General features: G+C 48.2%; 1 protein-coding gene across 2 annotated transcripts in view; it reads right to left on the bottom strand.

Annotated features, from left to right (window-relative positions):
• Positions 1–18,160, bottom strand: part of LOC129385247 (1,5-anhydro-D-fructose reductase-like) — a 214,320-nt gene that overhangs the window by 40,644 nt on the left and 155,516 nt on the right. Inside the window, exon 7 of one of the 2 annotated variants that reach the window (XM_072289417.1) lies at positions 5,007–5,090. The exons of the other annotated variant lie outside the window; for it this stretch is intronic. Coding sequence (XP_072145518.1) covers positions 5,007–5,090 — 84 coding nt within the window. The remainder of the gene's footprint in view (positions 1–5,006; positions 5,091–18,160) is intronic. 2 annotated transcript variants of the gene reach the window in all.

Genomic DNA, 18,160 nt, shown 5'->3' with positions numbered 1-18,160 from the left:
ACGGCGGCTCTTACCTTGTTCAAGGCGACGGCATTCTTTGATGATGGCACCGATAGTCGAGACGTGGCCGAAAACAAGCAAATTGAAAGCATCGTCGGCGATGCCTTTTAGCATATGCGACACTTTATCTGCTTCAGACATAGTATCGTCAGCTTTGCGGCACAGAGCCAAGACGTCGAGGATGTATGAAACGTACGGCTCTGTAGATGTCTGAACACGAGACGCAAGAGCCTTTCTCGCGGCAGCCTTGCGCCCAATGGGGTGGCCGAACAGTTCACTGAGCTTTTCTTTGAAACTTTCCCAACTGGTTATTTCGTCGTCATGCGTTTGGTGCCACACGCGTGGGGTGCCACCGAAATAAAAGATGACATTGGCGAGCATGATCGTTGGGTCCCACCTGTTATTAGCACTGGCGTGTTCATAGAGCTTGATCCATTCGTCAACGTCCTCTCCCTCCAGGCCAGAGAACACACCAGGGTCGCGATGTTGGGCAACCGTGATGATTGGAGCAGTCGGACAAACCGAAGCCGTTGCAGAGGTGGTCTCGTCACCAGGAGGCATGGTGACAAGCTCGATGTACCGACCACTCCGGAGTTCCGTGATGAGGACGGGGATCGCTGACCTCCACCAGAATGTTACGTGTGGAAAGACACAGATGAAAGAGGCTATATGCGGGCTATTTACACTGGAGCCAGACCGCCAGGCCGACACTCGCTCGCGCCAAGGGCACAGACCCACTTCGTCGTCGTTCTCGCGGCGGCTCGTCCCTTGAGCATCGCTCGATGACATCCTAATAATATCAATGGCACCAGTAGCGTGGCAGAAGAGGGTGTTCAGGTTAAGCTCTTCGCAGATGACTGCTCAATTTACACCACAATTACTAAACTAGATGACCAGTTTAAAATTCAGAAATGTTTGCAAAATTTAGACGATTATTGTAGGAAATGGAAAACGGAAATAAATTATCCCAAATCTATATATACACACATCAGAAAAAAGAAAACTATCTATTCCTTTTTTGCACCATTGGAGGACATTTGCTGGAGAATGCGCACCAGTTCAAATATCTAAGGGTAACAATAACACGAAATTTGACATGGAAGCAACATATAGATAACGTCTGCATGACTGCCTATCAAAAGTTATACTTTCTGAGAAAAAACTGGAACATGAAGTGCGTAATGTAAAGCTTATTGCATACACCACCTTCATCAGGACGATACTACAATATTCAGCCGTGGTTTGGAGTCCCCATCAAGTGACGCTTAAGAGAAACTTGGAAAGGATACAGAGACTAGCGGCGCGTTTTATTTGTTCGACGTACCGAAGGAAGGAATCGGTCACGCTTATGTTACAGCGTTGCAACTTTGATCTACTTGAGGTACGTAGAAAGAAATATAGGCTGAAGGTACCTAGTGAAATAATGCCGGATCAACTTAAGATTGATAAGCTCAAATATTTACACCCTCCAGGCAAAAGAAACCCGCGAACTAACCACGACTACATCATAAAGCCATACCGTACCAATAGTGATACATATCGATACTCATTTTTCCCGGACGCGATAGAAATGTGGAACCAATTGCCAAACGCTATTGTTAGCGGAGAAGATGCCAGCGACTTTTATAATGCTGCTGAGGCGTATTTACGGGAGTTTTCAATTTAGTTTTGAAGTGCCAAGTGGTATGTGCGACTTGATGTTCATTGTACGTATTTCGATAAATGTAAGAAGTGTGCTGAACATCATTCAAGTGAAAATCTTATTCACTGTGAATTGACAAGTGTTAAGCTACTTTACGTACATGGACATGGTCCATATTTGATGTATGTAATTGTATTGTCCTCTCTGTTATGACCTTCTATGAGGGTTGACAGTATTAATAAATAAAAATAATAAAAATAATAAATGACCACCACTGCCGCGCTGCTGAGGTTGTCCACGTATCCCGTATGAAGCCTTTCATGAGGCGTTCTCCGCCCCTTTGAATTGCGGCCTGGATGGCCGCTCTCGCGCGGGGGGACCTTAGTGTGGAAATTTATTAAGCTATTCTTTGTCATCTGTACATGATCATCATCCCGTGGGGTTCACATGGGTTTCTTTTTCGTCGCTTGTGCGGCTTTCTCTTGTGTGTGATCTGTGCTTTGGGCGTGGTCGGTTCGCCGCATCTCCGACGCGCAACAGACGTCGTGATAACTGCTGAGTCACAATATATATAACATTCAGAAAAGAAAAGACTAACGGTGTCGCATATGTTTTTACTCACCTTTCAGCCGCAGGATCGGCCTTTGTCGGAGTGTCTCCAACGAAGGCCGGTCCTGCGGCTGAAACCTCAGTGAAGACATATGATAACCGCTAAATAGTTCAGCGCTGTGAACCCCTGGTTTTTTCTACTTTTGTCGACAGCAGACGGCCATCGGAGAAAAATATAAAGTACGTGCGCTCACTACGTCTCATCACCGGTGAGAAAACAATATAATATAATAACTTTTTTTCCATCTACTTGATGGAGGAGGCTGCAAGTAAAAGCTGCTCCAGAAGAGGCAGCGTGACGAGGCCCGCTGCCCCCCTGCAGTATATTCGGGAACAATTCATAGATGCACACGCATATGCATTATCCATATATGTACCCAAATGTACCCACATACGCGCATATACACATGCACACACATACCCGTATAGATACAGAGCCACTGGTGTCCAGATCAAAAATACTTAGGTAGCTTGTGTAGTTCTCCTGGTGAATACACATGAAATAAGTAGACGCCGCTGAACACACACACACACACACACACACACACACACACACACACACACACACACACACACACATATATATATATATATATATATATATATATATATATATATATATATATATATATGCGGAGGTTGTGGGTTCAGCTCCGACCTGCGGCAAGTTGTTTTTTCATCCACTTTAATTTCCATTAATTGATCGTTTCTTTATTTCATTTATTAAGCACAAGTAAATTCCCCTACGTTGTCCTTGGTGTCAGTGTTTGTTGGCTTCTCATGATATGACTATATATATATATATATATATATATATATATATATATATATATATATATATATATATATAATATATATATATATATATATATATACATATGTACACACGCACACACATATACACACTTTATATACATACTAACAGAGAGGAAGTACACTTAACCAGTAACTTAAAAATCCCGCACATACAGGTCTCTCAGTATGTTGACATACTGAGAGACTTGTAGTAAAAGTTGACAGTACACACGACAGAGGATGAAGGCGAAAGCCTGCGCCCTCACGATACTTTAATTGAATTACATTCACATTCGAATGCATAGTTAACTCCGATTACTTGTTTTCTCTTTACTAGTTTTTGTCTTTACTCGTTCCCTTTCCGGTCGCCCAGAAGTTGCCACTTGTTCTGCGTGCTTCATGGGATGTCAGAAAGAAGGTAGCAAGTCTATGAAAACCATTAAGACAGATACGCAAGTTCCCTGAATGAATTTCTTTTACTTTAACATAGTGCATGTCGCGTATAGCTCATGTAACATCGTCAGATGGATACAAATATACGGACCACAATCCCTCACTTCTTCGCCGCGGTGGTAGATCCACGGACATTACAATGGCCTTGTTATCAGTGAAGTATCATCCGATATATTTGATGTCTTTTATGGAATTTTCATTGTGGAATGCCAAGTCGATGGACGTTCTTCGAATCGTTTACGCGACTTGTTATGGCGTCCACACATAGAACGGTTTCCATGCGGTGCTTGAGAAATGCTGCATTTGTCTGAGCGTTTTGGTTGAAATCACCGACCATAAACATTGGGCGGTGGCGCATGTCGAGTGGCACGTTTGGACGATGAAGTTGCTTGCTGCTTCTTCTGACAAATTGGGTGCCAAGGAAGCGGAGACTACAATGTAACCCGTCCAAAATCGTACTGCACACATTTTGCCGATGTCTAATTGACCGTTCAGATCCATAAGTGTTGCTTGTACTGTGTCTTCAACGTAGATGGCTGCGCCTGCTACAGTGTTGTCATGACGTTGTACGCCACACACGTAGCGATAGCCTGACAACTCTCTGGAATCTGCTGGTTTCATCCTCGTTTCTGTCAAGCACAGAATGTGCGCTATGATTAGGTTCATGTTATGCGTAGTGTCTTGCCGATGTTTTCGCAGAGATATTACGTTGACGCAGGCCACTGTCATGGGTGATTGACTTGTCGGTTTACTACACGCCTTGATAACTGTCTGTACACGAAGTTTGTTCAACCTTTGGAGCTCGTCGGTCTATGCTCTGTCGAGATTTTCCTTGCCGCGATAGAATTTGGTCTCCCAGAGAAGGTCGTGGGTTCGACTGCCTTAATTAAGTATATTTTAATTAACTGTGCCTGAATTAACTTCATCTTAACACCAAAAGTAGTGGGTTCGACTCTCGACATTCACGATGTAAAATGGAGTCCAACTTAGAGATATGGATCGGTTCGCTCATATCTCCGAGTGGCTTCGACTCCCTAATAATTTTAGTACCATAACGCCGGTCATCGCACTTTTCGTCCCATGAGCGGTTAAAGGCTTCGACTTCATACAAGTGATGTTTCGAGACCACAGAAAGTTAGTGCGTGAGTGCGCGTGCGTGTGTTCTCATGCGGTTGTTGCGAATGAGTGCCGTTTTTTACGATGTTACAGCCTTGTCGACCAAATTGACCGCGTTAAAATTTTTTCTTCTAAAAGCAGTGACTGCTGTTGCTTTTATTAAAGCAGAGTAAAGCAGACAAAAACGAAAAACATAAAAAGAGGATGTCCAAGCACATATCAACAAAAGCACAGCTTGTTGCTAGGCTTATAACCAGCAAGGTCAATGGATTTGGATGGACAGAAATAGGCGGGCGATGAAGGTCGAAGGAAGTTGTCCAGAGGAAAGAAAGAACGAAGAAAAAAAGAAAGGATTGCTATTCCGGCTAATGCGCTTCTACGAAATACAAACCTGAATGTTTTCTTGGATGTGACCCGGACACGTGGCCCTGGGCAAGGCCACAACTCCGCGCTGCAGCAGCCACCGGATTAGGATCTGCGGGAAAGGGGATCAAAGGTTGCCGTCTTGGATTAGTCAATAACCGCGGGCGAAGAAGTCGGCCAGCTGGCCTTGTGCAGGAGATGAACGCATTGCGCGGCCCTACAGATCTGGGCGACGTCAGTGGTGCGCAAAGCTCGCCAACTGGGCACTAATTGAGACAAACGGTTTCACTGCTGAAGGCCGCTCGTGTTCGCTTCCCGCCGTAGCCTTGATTCGGAATTCATCGGCCCGATGTTCTATCTTGATCTTTGACTGCGTGGAAGCAAACAGCCTGCTAATACGAACAGAGCGAGAACAATGCAAAAGCCTTCATTGAGTCTTCGTGCAGGGTGAAACTATAAATTGTTCAATTTTGATTTTTTATTGAGCTGGTGTGTTACCGACTGGCTTAGTGAGCAGATGCATTGATTGGGGGAATAATTAGTTGATTGACTGAGTGAGTGATATGTTCAGCTATATTATTTATTTATTGAGGAACTAATTGATTAATCATGTGTTCGATTGATCAAATTGATTGCTTGAATGTACAACTCATTTATTTATTTATTAGTTGACTGACTGATTCTGACGTCCGAAAGTCACAGCCCGGCCACGAACGCGGCCTTCCATCCTGCCCGCGCTGTTCACACACCGTGACTGCAGCCTCTTTGTGCTGCAGTCTGCGCGACCTGACCTGCCACACTGACCGTGAATGAGTCGGCCTCGCTAAGGAGACATGCTGGCCTTCTGGTTAGCTCAAATGACAGAACAACTGCCCTGAAAAGGCGTCGGTTCGATCCCCGCACCAGAACGTATTTTTCTCCAACTGCGAAGCTTCCTTTCCGAGAAACCCGTGTCTCCCGCCCGTGCTTCCACCTTCCGCAGAACTGTCCACCATTGATAAGCCGGAATCCAACCACTCCCAATTTTTACATTTGCCTAAAATCTTCAAGAACAGTACTAGAAGACTTTTGGATCCCGATTACAGAGCGAAAGTGTACCGTACAGCTTAGTGTTTGATTAAAGAAAAAAAAATAAAGTTGATGCAAAAGTTTTCTGTAAGTAAGGCAACAAACCCACGCAGTAGCTTGTACAAGGATTTCATGAATGTGAGCTTGATTTTGGTAACCACAGAATGAGACTACCGCATAGACCGGTGCATTCTCGGCTGGGAGGCCACCACCGAGGTGCGATAATGGCTACAGCGTGGAGTTTCTCTGTCACAGTATATCACACCCTCTCTGCTTCCCTTTAGTGCCACGCCTGGTGATGGCGAGCCAATGACTGCGTTACAGGATGCGTGTATTTGAAGGCGCGTTTTCTAATTGTTATTCGCCGCGTATAGCGGTCGTTCATAAACGATGACTTGCAACCACCACAAATCCCGCGCTTCTAAAGCCACAAAATGGCTGTGGCGCAGTGCTATCGGACGAAAAAATCTAGTCGGTAGACTAAAAAAAAGTTACTCTGCATAAGTCAAACTCGGAGAGTGGGCAACCCTTTATAGAACTTAAACGTCGACGCGTCACTATCGCTTATGCGCGGCTTTTCACTACTTTAGGCGTACGCACATAAATTCTACCTCGTGGACGGTTGATAAAAGGTAATGAAATTTAGGAGCTTAGTTAAAGTAAACCCACACGAATGAGATTTATGCGTGAAATGAAATTCAACAGCATCTTCTGCTGCTTCTTCAGCAGGCTGTATACATTTTTTAGTCGTTCTTTTCAGTACATTTTCTCCCCTTCATATCACCCTTGTTAGGAATGGCCGTACGGGGTGACAACGTGCCAGCTATTTCAGCCCGCTGCACGTGTTCCAATCCAACCGGACGGGGCGCACTTCAGAGAACTGCGGATAACCGGCAGCCACGTGGCGCGGGGTCAGCTCAGGGGAGTTCTCGAGGGGAGGTAATTGGCGGAACCTCCCCAGGAGCTTTTCGAGAAACCAGACAATGTGCTATCCGGCGCGCGTCAACAGGGACGGCTCAGAGTTCTACGAAGCCCCTCTGACGTCGGCTCCGGACCACTGAAACCTGTGCAACACGAGTATGTGAGCCCGCCTCCTCCAAAAGGGCGGGTCATCTACGGTGACGTCGAACGGTGACGTCGAGCGATGACTGGACGAACGTTTCCGTGCACTTGGAATCAAGGGGGGACCAAATGCTTATAAGCAGCGTTTGCCGGCTGCTAGTGTGTGCTCGTTGTCGTGCTATAAATGTACTAGTGAGCTGCGTGATCGTTGTCATGCTCGAAATGTACTCGTGAGCTGTGTGCTCGTAAGCTGTTTGCTCTATGTTAGTGTTGCGGGCGCCATTTGGGAGTCACGCTAGACTGTCGATGTATGTATTGTTCAAAATGTTTAATATGTAAATACTGCTAATAAATCCTGCTCGCCTAGCCCTGTCGCAACAAGCTCCTTCCTACAGCTACGACTGCCAAATCTGACAACTGAATGGCAGCGGTGAGATCGGCCTACCGCTCGTAGATCGTCCGACAACTCGAACAAATGGTGGCAGCGGCGAGATCGTCCGACGAATCTAATACCCTGTCAGCTATACCTTTTGTCTCAAAGTGCATAATCTTCCAAAATCGGACGTTGGACCCTAGTTTCTGCCAAACAGACCCTCGGGCAGTGTGTCCTAGAAGCCTCTGCTAAACTGAGCGTGACAGACCCGATTTAACAATACCCTACAAATAAAAAAATTGAGGAAACAAAAAAACAGAAGCAGTTTTGAGGGAGATAGCTTGGATTATTACTAACCTTTTTTTCAGTCAAACATATACAAACACGACATCCTGCCTCGTCGTCTATGACGGAAGGCCCGTCCCCTCGGCCATGAATGTCACGCTTCGTCCATAAGTCACGCCTTTTTCAGCAGAGCCCGTAAATAAATTAATCATAATGAGGAACACCCCGCAAGATACACATGCACAGGGCGACGAGAAATATTTTGCTGGCACATATCGTGGGAGATATCGTGTTAAAAAATTGGCCAGGCTTAGCTTGGTTAAGCCAAGAATGCGTTGCATATTGTGTTGGGGCCCAGCTTTTCCTCCGGCTGTCGTGACGTCACGTCACGTGGTTGCGCTAAAGGTCAATGGTGGCTGCCCGGCCGCGCCCAAGGGCTGAACTGAGAAATTGCAATATGCAACGCATAAAACTCTAGTGTAGGGGTATGAGCCACTATGGTGGCTCATACCCCCAATGGTGGCTGCCCAGCCGCGCTCAAGGGCTGAACTGAGTGATTGCAATATTCAACGCATAAAAAAGATATATATAATTCAAAATGCAGGACACTCATTCAAGTAGCTGCTGCTGTTCGGCACGCCGCGTCGGGTGGTGGTTTCATATACATGGAAGGAGTGTGGCGAGGAACTTGTTTCACCCGCACCGCGTGTAATGTGCACGATGTGCTCTGGAGCTCTCGGGTCGTCGCCACGTTGGCCACGTTGTAACTATCCGCGACCCCCCGCAAGCGCTTACATTTCTACCACGCGCAGAGGGAAGCTTGATAGAATGGAAGAGAGGAGGGCGGAGAGGAGGCAGAGAACGGGCAGAACTAACGCAGTCGCGAAACGGCCTTGCCACTCTTCGCTCGCAGTTCCCATACAAAGGGGGGGACAGAGAAGAGGTGACGTGAGAAGGCAAGCAAACGCTGGATAAACTTAAGTTCAAGGTGCGGTACGGTGTGTTTCTGCTATTTCTCAAAAATAAAACCGTGCAAAGATGTCTAGCGGGCAACTTGCGCAGGGCGTGCAGAAGCAGAGCCGCATTAATTAAAGCACACCGCAGGGTCTATACCTCGTTTCACAAGTTGTTTGCAGAGCTCTGGAAGGTAGGGGCCGCACGGAGGAAGGAAACTAAGGAGAGGCCCTGACGTCACTCTTTGTGAAGCTAAAGTGAAGCCGGAAGTTGGCGTTGCTCATGGCGTTGCTCCGCCTATCGGGCCAGCTCTCCTCTCTTGTTTACATTTCTCGCGAAACCACGCCGCGCTGCGCGCAACCGTGCTGCTCGGACCCGCGCGCTCCGCAGCAATACTAAGCAATCGTTAGCACGTTAGCATGATTCCGCAAAAGAGGGCAAAATTACCCGCGGATATTCCTTCCTTCGTAGCCATTGCCGTGGCGCGGTACATAGCGTACAGCGTTGCATGCGCGTTCATTTCACGAATTTTAAATCCTCCTGCCCCACCTGGCCACAGCAACATCCGGGAAAGTAGCATGGTCCAGATAACGCAGCGCAACAAAACACGAAGACCAACGCAAACCTGCCCGCACGGCGCCTTTGCCACAGTACGAAACCTACGGAGCAACACGTGTGAGCGCACAGAACCATAGAGTTAGTAGAACAACTCTAGAGGAAAGGCTGGGCCGGAAAAGTGGGAACCTCTAGGGCGCCGCCCTGTTGCTACTGGTCAATTTGGCCAGCGCAATTACTATTAAAAGAGCTGAAAACAAGTACAGATCACCTTATGCTTTGTCATCTGAAAACGCATACCTGACGGCTTTATGAAGGTAGTGCGTTAATATTAAGTTTCCAGAAAGCGATCGCTAAGTCCGTGACTTATGTAAATCACGATGTACGCATTCATGCAATAAAGGATGACGCGAATTTCGGTTTCGAATCTGTTTTTTGGATGTGTAGTAACTTCGTACAGTTTAGGTTTGGCATGCGATCGCGCGTCGACATCGGACGCTATGGCACACTCGTGCCTTATGTGCCACCGAAGCCCCAAAGTGCTCTGGCATATACCTTCACATGTAAGTAAATGAATGCATCTCTTTGTTGAGAATATCACGCGAGTAGGCAGCTTTAATGGTGCATCACAATCGTTTGAGAAGCGTCACAGTAGAGCATTTTTCTAAATGTGGAGCGGTGTTTTTATTTGCAGCTTTCCCTTCAGTAGGAAATTGCTGGACAGGCGGACATCGCACATTGGCTTAAGCTCGTGATATCCACATACTTGTCTCACATATACAAAATAATGTTCTATGTGGTCCTCAGTGTTACAATAAAAAATGAAAGTAAACAATTCGATCGTGGAATTGTGTTTATTACAGTGATTCCTATGTAAATTGACAACTTGAACTGCTCAATCCGTCCATGGCCTCCTCTATTCTTCAAAAATAAAGGAGGCTATGATCCGCCATGGCAAGGAATTGTCATCATCATCAGCCTGGTTATGCCCACTGCAGGGCAAAGGCCTCTCCAATACTTCTCCAACTACCCCGGTCATGTACTAATTGTGGCCATGTTCTCCCTGCAAACTTCTTAATCTCATCCGCCCACCTAACTTTCTGCCGCCCTCTGCTACGCTTTCCTTCCCTTGGAATCCATTCCGTAACCCTTAATGACCATCGGTTGTCTTCCCTCCTGCCCATGCCCATTTCTTTTTCTTGATTTCAACTAAGATATCATTAACTCGCGTTTGGTCCCTCACCCAATCTGCTCTTTTCTTATCCCTTAACGTTATACCAATCATTCTTCTTTCCATAGCTCGCTGCGTCGTCCTCAATTTAAGTAGAACCCTTTTCGTAAGCCTCCAGGTTTCTGCCCCGTACGTGAGTACTGGCAAGACACAGCTGTTATAAACTTTTCTCTTGAGGGATAATGGCAACCTGCTGTTCATGATCTGAGAATGCCTGCCAAACGCACCCCAGCCCATTCTTATTCTTCTGATTATTTCAGTCTCATGATCCGGATCCGCAGTCACTACCTGTCCTAAGTAGATGTATTCCCTTACCACATCCAGTGCCTCACTACCTATTGTAAACTGCTGTTCCCTTCCGAGACTGTTAAACATTACTTTAGTTTTCTGCAGATTAATTTTTAGACCCACCCTTCGGCTTTGCCTCTCCAGGTCAGTGAGCATGCATTGCAGTTGGTCCCCTGAGTTACTAAGCAAGGCAATATCACCAGCGAATCGCAAGTTACTCAGGTATTCTCCATTTACTCTTATCCCCAATTCTTCCCAATCCAGGACTCTGAATACCTCCTGTAAACACGATGTGAATAGCATCGGAGAGATCGTATCTCCCTGCCTGACGCCTTTCTTTATCGGGATTTCATTGCTTTCTTTATGGAGGACTACGGTGGCTGTGGAGCCGCTATAGATGTCTTTCAGTATTTTTACATACGGCTCGTCTACACCCTGATTACGCAATGCCTCCATGACTGCTGAGGTTTCGACTGAATCAAACGCTTTCTCGTAATCAATGAAAGCTATATATAAAGGTTGGTTATATTCCGCACATTTTTCTATCACCTGATTGATAGTGTGAATATGGTCTATTGCTGAGTAGCCTTTACGGAATCCTGCCTGGTCCTTTGGTTGACGGAAGTCTAAGGTGTTCCTGATTCTATTTGCAATTACCTTAGTAATTACCTTACCTTCCTGAGTTAAAGCCGAATACCTGTTCTGTAGCTTGATCTGGAATTCCTCTATTTTCCCTCTTACCGCTAATTCATTGATCGACTTCTTATGTACCAGTTTCTTCCGTTCCCTCCTCAGGTCTAGGCTAATTCGAGTTCTTACCTCGCCGCCACCCAGTGGAATCCTCGACGACCGTCTCGTTCGCCATCACCAGGCCGCTACCTGTCGCCGCAGCGCCGACCATACACTGGCCCAGCCAGGGGCCGGTCAGCGAGCCCGTATCCGGAAAACTAAAAGCAGCAACTGATGGAGGTGCGGTTGCTGTTCGTCGAACTGACGAAGATCCTCCGCCGCCGACTAAGACGCCGAAGAAACTACCTCGACGACATAACGACACGCCGCCGTCCCGACGAAATGTGGAAGCAAAGAATACGACGATGAAAGACGACCTGACGACGTCACACACCAGCCAAACGTCAACGCGACGCAGCCGTGATCCCACGCCAAGACCGAACTGTAATGCAAGACAAAGAACCACCGACCTCGACGTGCTTCTCGATGGCCACGCAGTCACTGCCTTAGTCGACACAGGGGCTGATTACTCCGTCATGAGTGGACACATCGCCGCCCAGTTGAAGAAAGTAAAAACTTCATGGGAAGGCCCTCAAATTCGGACCGCTGGAGGACACCTCATCACGCCGACTGGAATCTGCACGGCAAGAATTACCGTTCAGGACCGGACTTACCCTTCCACCTTCGTTATCATGCAGCCGTGTTCACGGGACGTCATTCTTGGCATTGACTTCCTGAATCAACATGGCGCAGTCATCGACCTGAAGTCGAAATTGATAACGCTGACGCAAGATCAAGCGATACCGCCGGAGAGCTGTCGTAGTCACCACGCCTTGAGTGGGCTCGAAAGTCGAGTCAGCATCCCGCCTCGCTCCAGCATTTTCGTTTCCGTCGGCACCAAAACACCTGCCGACGTAGAAGGCGTCATCGAGGGCGACCAACGCCTACTGCTAGACCGTGAAATTTGCGTCGCAAGAGGGATCGCTCGACTGCACGGAGGGAAAACTGAACTGTTGCTGACAAACTTCAGCCAGGAGTTCAGGCGTCACGATCAATTTGAAGGTGATCGCTCGAGCGGCGACCAAAACTAGGAGCAGCGCCACTTACGTCATCACCGTCGGTCGAGAGGGAAACATCAGATAGCTCCCCTCTCTCTCTTTTGGTGTTCCCTGAAAAGCTGTCACTCCCGTCACCGTTCATGGCATAACCTGCGAATTCATTTCGATTGCGTTATGATCTTTTGCACATAGGCGTCATTGTTAGCCAAGATATGCATGAGGAAGCGACGCACATAGATCATTGCCATGAAAGGGAAACAAGCACGAAAAGGTGGCGAGTTGGTCTTGGGGGTGATGGTTGCAGCCTGGAAGAGCACAATAGGGGAAGAAGGCAGCGCAATTTTTATCTTCGCAGTTCCGAAATCGGCCGCTATGCTGCTTGGAAGGCCCGCCAGTCGATGCTCGCGCGATCACCTTCAAATTGATCGCGACTGTACATCGAGGAAATTCTGGAAACCAGTAATACGTTTGTCCTCTCGGATTCCGCCGCATCTACCCCGACGACCATGGTTCCAGAACCAGACTACAACATTAATCCAAGTCTCCCCATGATTAAGCAAGAACAGCTCAGAAGTCTGCTCCGACGATACAAAGGCTGCTTCTCGACCTCATCAAGGATTCGACAGACAACAGTCGCAAAGCATCGCATAATCACCGAGGAGTGGGCTCGACCACTCCGCCAAAGCCCTTACCGAGTTTCGGCGCGACAACGTGAAGCTATAAGAGAACAAGTCGACGAAATGCTGCGCGACGACATCATCCAGCCGTCGAAAAGCCCGTGGGCATCCCCTGTTGTCTTGGTGAAGAAAAAGGACGGAACCTTACGTTTCTGCGTCGATTATCGTCGACTGAACAAGATCACAAAGAAGGATGTATACCCCCTACCACAGATAGACGACACATTAGATCGGCTCTGCAACGCAAAATACATCTCGTCGATGGATCTAAAGTCTGGTTACTGGCAAATAGAAGTCGACGAGAGAGATCGCCAAGAGACCTCCTTCATCCCGCCAGACGGCCTCTACGAGTTCAAGGTCACGCCATTCGGATTGTGCTCGGCACCTGCAACGTTCCAGCGCGACATGGACACGGTGTTAGCAGGATTGAAGTGGCAGACCTGTCTTGTTTACTTGGATGACGTCGTCGTCTTCGCCGGAAATTTCGACGATCACCTTAGGCGGCTAGCTACAGTATACTAGAGGCCATCAAGTCATCAGGGCTCACTCTGAAGCCACAAAAGTGCCGCTTCGCTTACGATTAACTTCTGTTCCTAGGCCACGTCATCAGCAAGTCTGGAGTCCGCCCCGACCCGCAGAAGATAGCTGCCATCACAAAGTTCCCGCAGCCCATCGACAAGAAGGCAGTGCATAGATTCCTTGGTATGTTTGCCTACTATAGGCGCTTTGTCAATGACTTTTCACGCATCGCTGAGCCGCTGACACAGCTAACTAAATGTGACGTCGAGTTCAAGTGGGAAGGGCCGCAGGCCGACGCATTTCAAGAACTCAAACGACGCATGCAGTCGCCGCCCGTACTTGCGCACTTCGACGACGACGCCGATACCGAAATCCACACTGACGCCAGTAGGCTAGGCCTAGGTGCCGTCCTAGTTCAGAGAAAAGATGGACGTGAACACATGATAGTATACGCTAGCCGGTCGTTGTCAAAAGCGGGAGGCAATTATTCTACAACCTTCTATAAAATTCTACAAATTTCGCAATTACCTATATGGCAGGCCATTCAAAGTCGTCAGCGACCATCACGCCTTGTGTTGGCTAGCGAATTTAAAGGGTCCTTCAGGACGGCTGGCGCAATGGAGCATAAGACTGCAAGAATATGATATCACTGTAACCTATAAGTCCGGACGAAAACACTCTGATGCCGATTGCCTATCACGCGCCCACTTTGACTCATTGCCGCAAGATGATGAAGATGACGACGCCTTCCTTGGCATTTCAAGCACAGAAGACTTCGCTGAACAGCAGCGAGCAGACCCGGAGTTGAAAAACCTCGTCGAGTATTTGGAAGGGCACGCCGACGTTGTCCCTAGGGCATTTAAGCGAGGACTGTCTTCGTTCTCGCTTCAAAACAAACTACTCGTAAAGAAGAACTTCTCACTAGTGCGCGCCAACTACCTTCTTGTTGTCGCATCAGGACTGCGTCCAGAAGTATTGCACGCCCTGCATGACGATCCGACCGCTGGACACCTCGGATTTTCCCGGACACTATCGAAGTTACAGGAAAGATATTATCGGCCGCGCCTGACCGCCGACGTCGCCCGTTATGTCAGAACGTGCCGAGACTGTCAGCGATGCAAGACACCACCGCAAGGCCAGGGGGATTACTACAGCCAATCGAGCCTCCTTGCCGACCATTCCATCAGATCGGGATGGACTTGTTGCACCTTTTCCGACGTCAACAACCGGATATAAGTGGATCGTCGTGGCGACGGACTACCTCACGCGCTTCGCTGAAACTAAAGCACTACCTAAAGGTAGTGCAGGCAAATTCTTTGTCGAAAACATCCTGCTGCGACATGGCGCCCCAGAAGTCCTCATTACCGACAGAGGAACGGCCTTTACAGTGGAGCTCACCCAAGCCATTCTGCAATACAGTCAGACAAGGCACAGGAGGACAACGGCCTACCACCCACAGACGAATGGTCTTACGGAGCGCCTGAATAAGACCCTCGCCGACATGCTAGCAATGTACGTCGACGTCGAACACAAGACCTGGGATGACGTCCTGCCGTACGTAACATTCGCTTACAACACGGCGGTTCAAGAAACAACACAGATCACGCCGTTTAAGCTGGTTTACAGCAGGAACCCGACGACGACGCTCGAAGCCATGCTGCCGCACGTCACTGACGAGGAGAATCTTGACATCGCTACCTATCTCTAGCACGCCGAAGAATCCCGACAGCTCGCCCGCCTGCGGATCAAGAACCAGCAGAGGACCGACAGCCGACACCACAACCTCCGATGACGCTTCGTCGAGTACCAGCCCGGCGACCGTGTCTGGGTATGGACCCCGATACACCGACGAGGACTCAGTGAGAAACTACTGCGACGCTATTTCGGACCCTACAAGTTCATCCGACGTATTGGCGCACTGGACTATGAGGTCGTGCCAGACGGCATTTCGCATTCACAGCGGTGCCGCGCACGATCTGAAGTGGTCCACGTGGTGCGCCTTAAACCCTTTTACGGACGCTGACGAACTTCCTTATTTTGTTGTTTTCTTTGCTACGAGTGCTTTTCCTTATTACTTTCGTTTGTTTGCAGCATCGGGTCGATGCTCTTTAAGAGGGCCGTATTGACACGTGTACTTATCTTTATCAGGCGACCACGTTTCGCCGCCTAACAAATGTTATCGCACAGCGCGGGACGCGCCTGCATGTATCCGAAGTTTCTGAAAAGTTATCGATACTTTTATCCACTGTCTGTTGTCGCCGAACCTTGTGTTATCTGATTTCATCGCCTTACGCGAATAGTGTAGAACTTTGTGGAAGGCACGCGGGTAATAACGATGAGTCTGGAACATTCTACGACTGCTGTATAAAAGCCGATGCGCTTGACCCGCTGATCAGATTTTCGACGATCGCCGAGTGTGTTCGCCGCTACCGTTGTTCTTTGAGTGTAGCCTGTTTTTGAGGGCGCAAGTTCGCCTAATAAAACGCTAGTTTCGTTAATCACAGTTTTGCTGCCTTCTTAACCGTCGCTACCACGTGACAATATCCTTCTTTTGTACACGTATTCTAGCTTTCGCAATTTATTTGTAATATACATATGAACTGTTTTTTCATAATTAATAACCATATCCTATTCATTGCACCATTCTGCCAAACTTTCCAATGTTTCTTCCAGAAAAAGCTGATCAGAGACAGTTTGAATGTTGCTAAATATGATACAATCATCTGCAAACAATTTGAAACGAACAGGTGATTCCACAATTTTGACTAGGTCATTAACATAAATATTAAATAGTACTGGACCCAGCACCGGTCCCTGAGGTATGCCTCAAGTTACCCCCAGAAACCGGGAGCATGATCCATTTAATTCCACATACTGCTTACGAGCAGCCAGGTATGAATTTACCCAGTTTATGATCTGTAGGGGTATTCCGAGAAGTTTGAATTATGTTATCCCGTTAGAGGGGTTCAGAATTCATCGTGCTCGTCACAACTCGGATCAGCACCGCTGGTTGTTTCGTCTTCCAGGTTGACCCCAACAGCAGGACCTTGGTCGACAGGCTCGTCGATTATGTGGTCCAGTTTTCTCATCTATTCTTCCTGATTGAGAACACGCTCTACACAGCTGTTCCACTTCTGAGCAGTCACTTATGCGATGCCTTGCCAAACCAGAGGCTTGAAGCTTAAATGCCCCATTTCCACTCGCCACGAAGCCCTTGACGTCGCTGCAAACAAGCTCCGTAGGGTTCAGTCGGCCATGGTAGAGTGGCAGGCGCACAACGAGGGGACCAGCCGCGTCAGCGATGCAGTCCACACGGCATCGGTCCCCGCCTGTGTTGACGCTGTCGACCACACTACGCCTGCCTTCTCCGTCTCTGCTGTCCCCTCGTAGAGCGTTCGCTCATTCACCTGGGTGAGTTTTGCAGTCCTCTTGATAAGCGAATTCATGCTTGAGCTGCCTCCGCATTGACGCGAAGCCCTTCGAGAACGTTTAAAGCTATCTGCTTCGCCAGCTTGGGGAAACAGCGCACATTCGACGGACGGCACTCGCGGGACACAACCGAATCGGGCGACCCCATGTTGCCGAAGGACGGCGCATCACCATTTCATAACAGGCCTCCGAGGAGCTCTGTTCGTGCGGGTCATTGCTATCAGTTTCGCGACTCATTGAAAGCGCTCTATATGCTTTAAAATTGTCACTCCAAACTGTTTTAAATTTGTGCCTAATGTTTTAAATCTAGTCCTAAAGCGCTCAAATTCTTGACGGACTATTTGCTGTGCTCCTGCAGCCCCGACTGGCTAAGAGCCCCCTACCTTCCACAGCGCTGCGAACAGCTGGTGAAATGAAGTACAGGCGACACAACGGAAGCGGTCGCGCGTCAGGTGAACACTTCTGTTCCCGTCGCGATAGCTTTGCAGCTATGGCATCGCTCGAGGTCGCGGATTTGACCGCGGCAGCTGCATTTCGGCGGGGCGAAATAAAAACAGAAAGGAAAAAACGCTCGCGCACTTAGGCTTTGGGATACGCTAAAGAACATCACAGTGTCAAAATTAATCCGGTGTGCGCCACTACGACCTGCCTCATAATACGATTGGGGTTTTGGCAAACATCAAATACAGCGCGTACACAGACAGGGACCAAAAGCACGACGACGACGCGCGCTGCACGCGCTGTAAGTGATGTTTGCAATGCAATGCCAACTAGCCCGAACCCAAACCCTGCTTCTGTGGTTTTGGCACGTACAGCCCCATTATTCAATTCAAGTTTAATGCTTCACCCACGATGCGATCTGCCATGTGAGGCAATGACAATGCTCAAACCTCTCGGAGGTTATGAAATATGGCGCGCAAGGATGCCTCAAGTAAACACCTCTCCCTGTGTGTT

Source organism: Dermacentor andersoni, chromosome 7, assembly GCF_023375885.2.
Source record: "Dermacentor andersoni chromosome 7, qqDerAnde1_hic_scaffold, whole genome shotgun sequence".
Lineage (NCBI taxonomy): Eukaryota > Metazoa > Arthropoda > Arachnida > Ixodida > Ixodidae > Dermacentor > Dermacentor andersoni.
The sequence above is the reverse complement of the archived record's forward strand: the minus strand, read 5'-3'. Positions and strand labels throughout refer to the sequence as shown.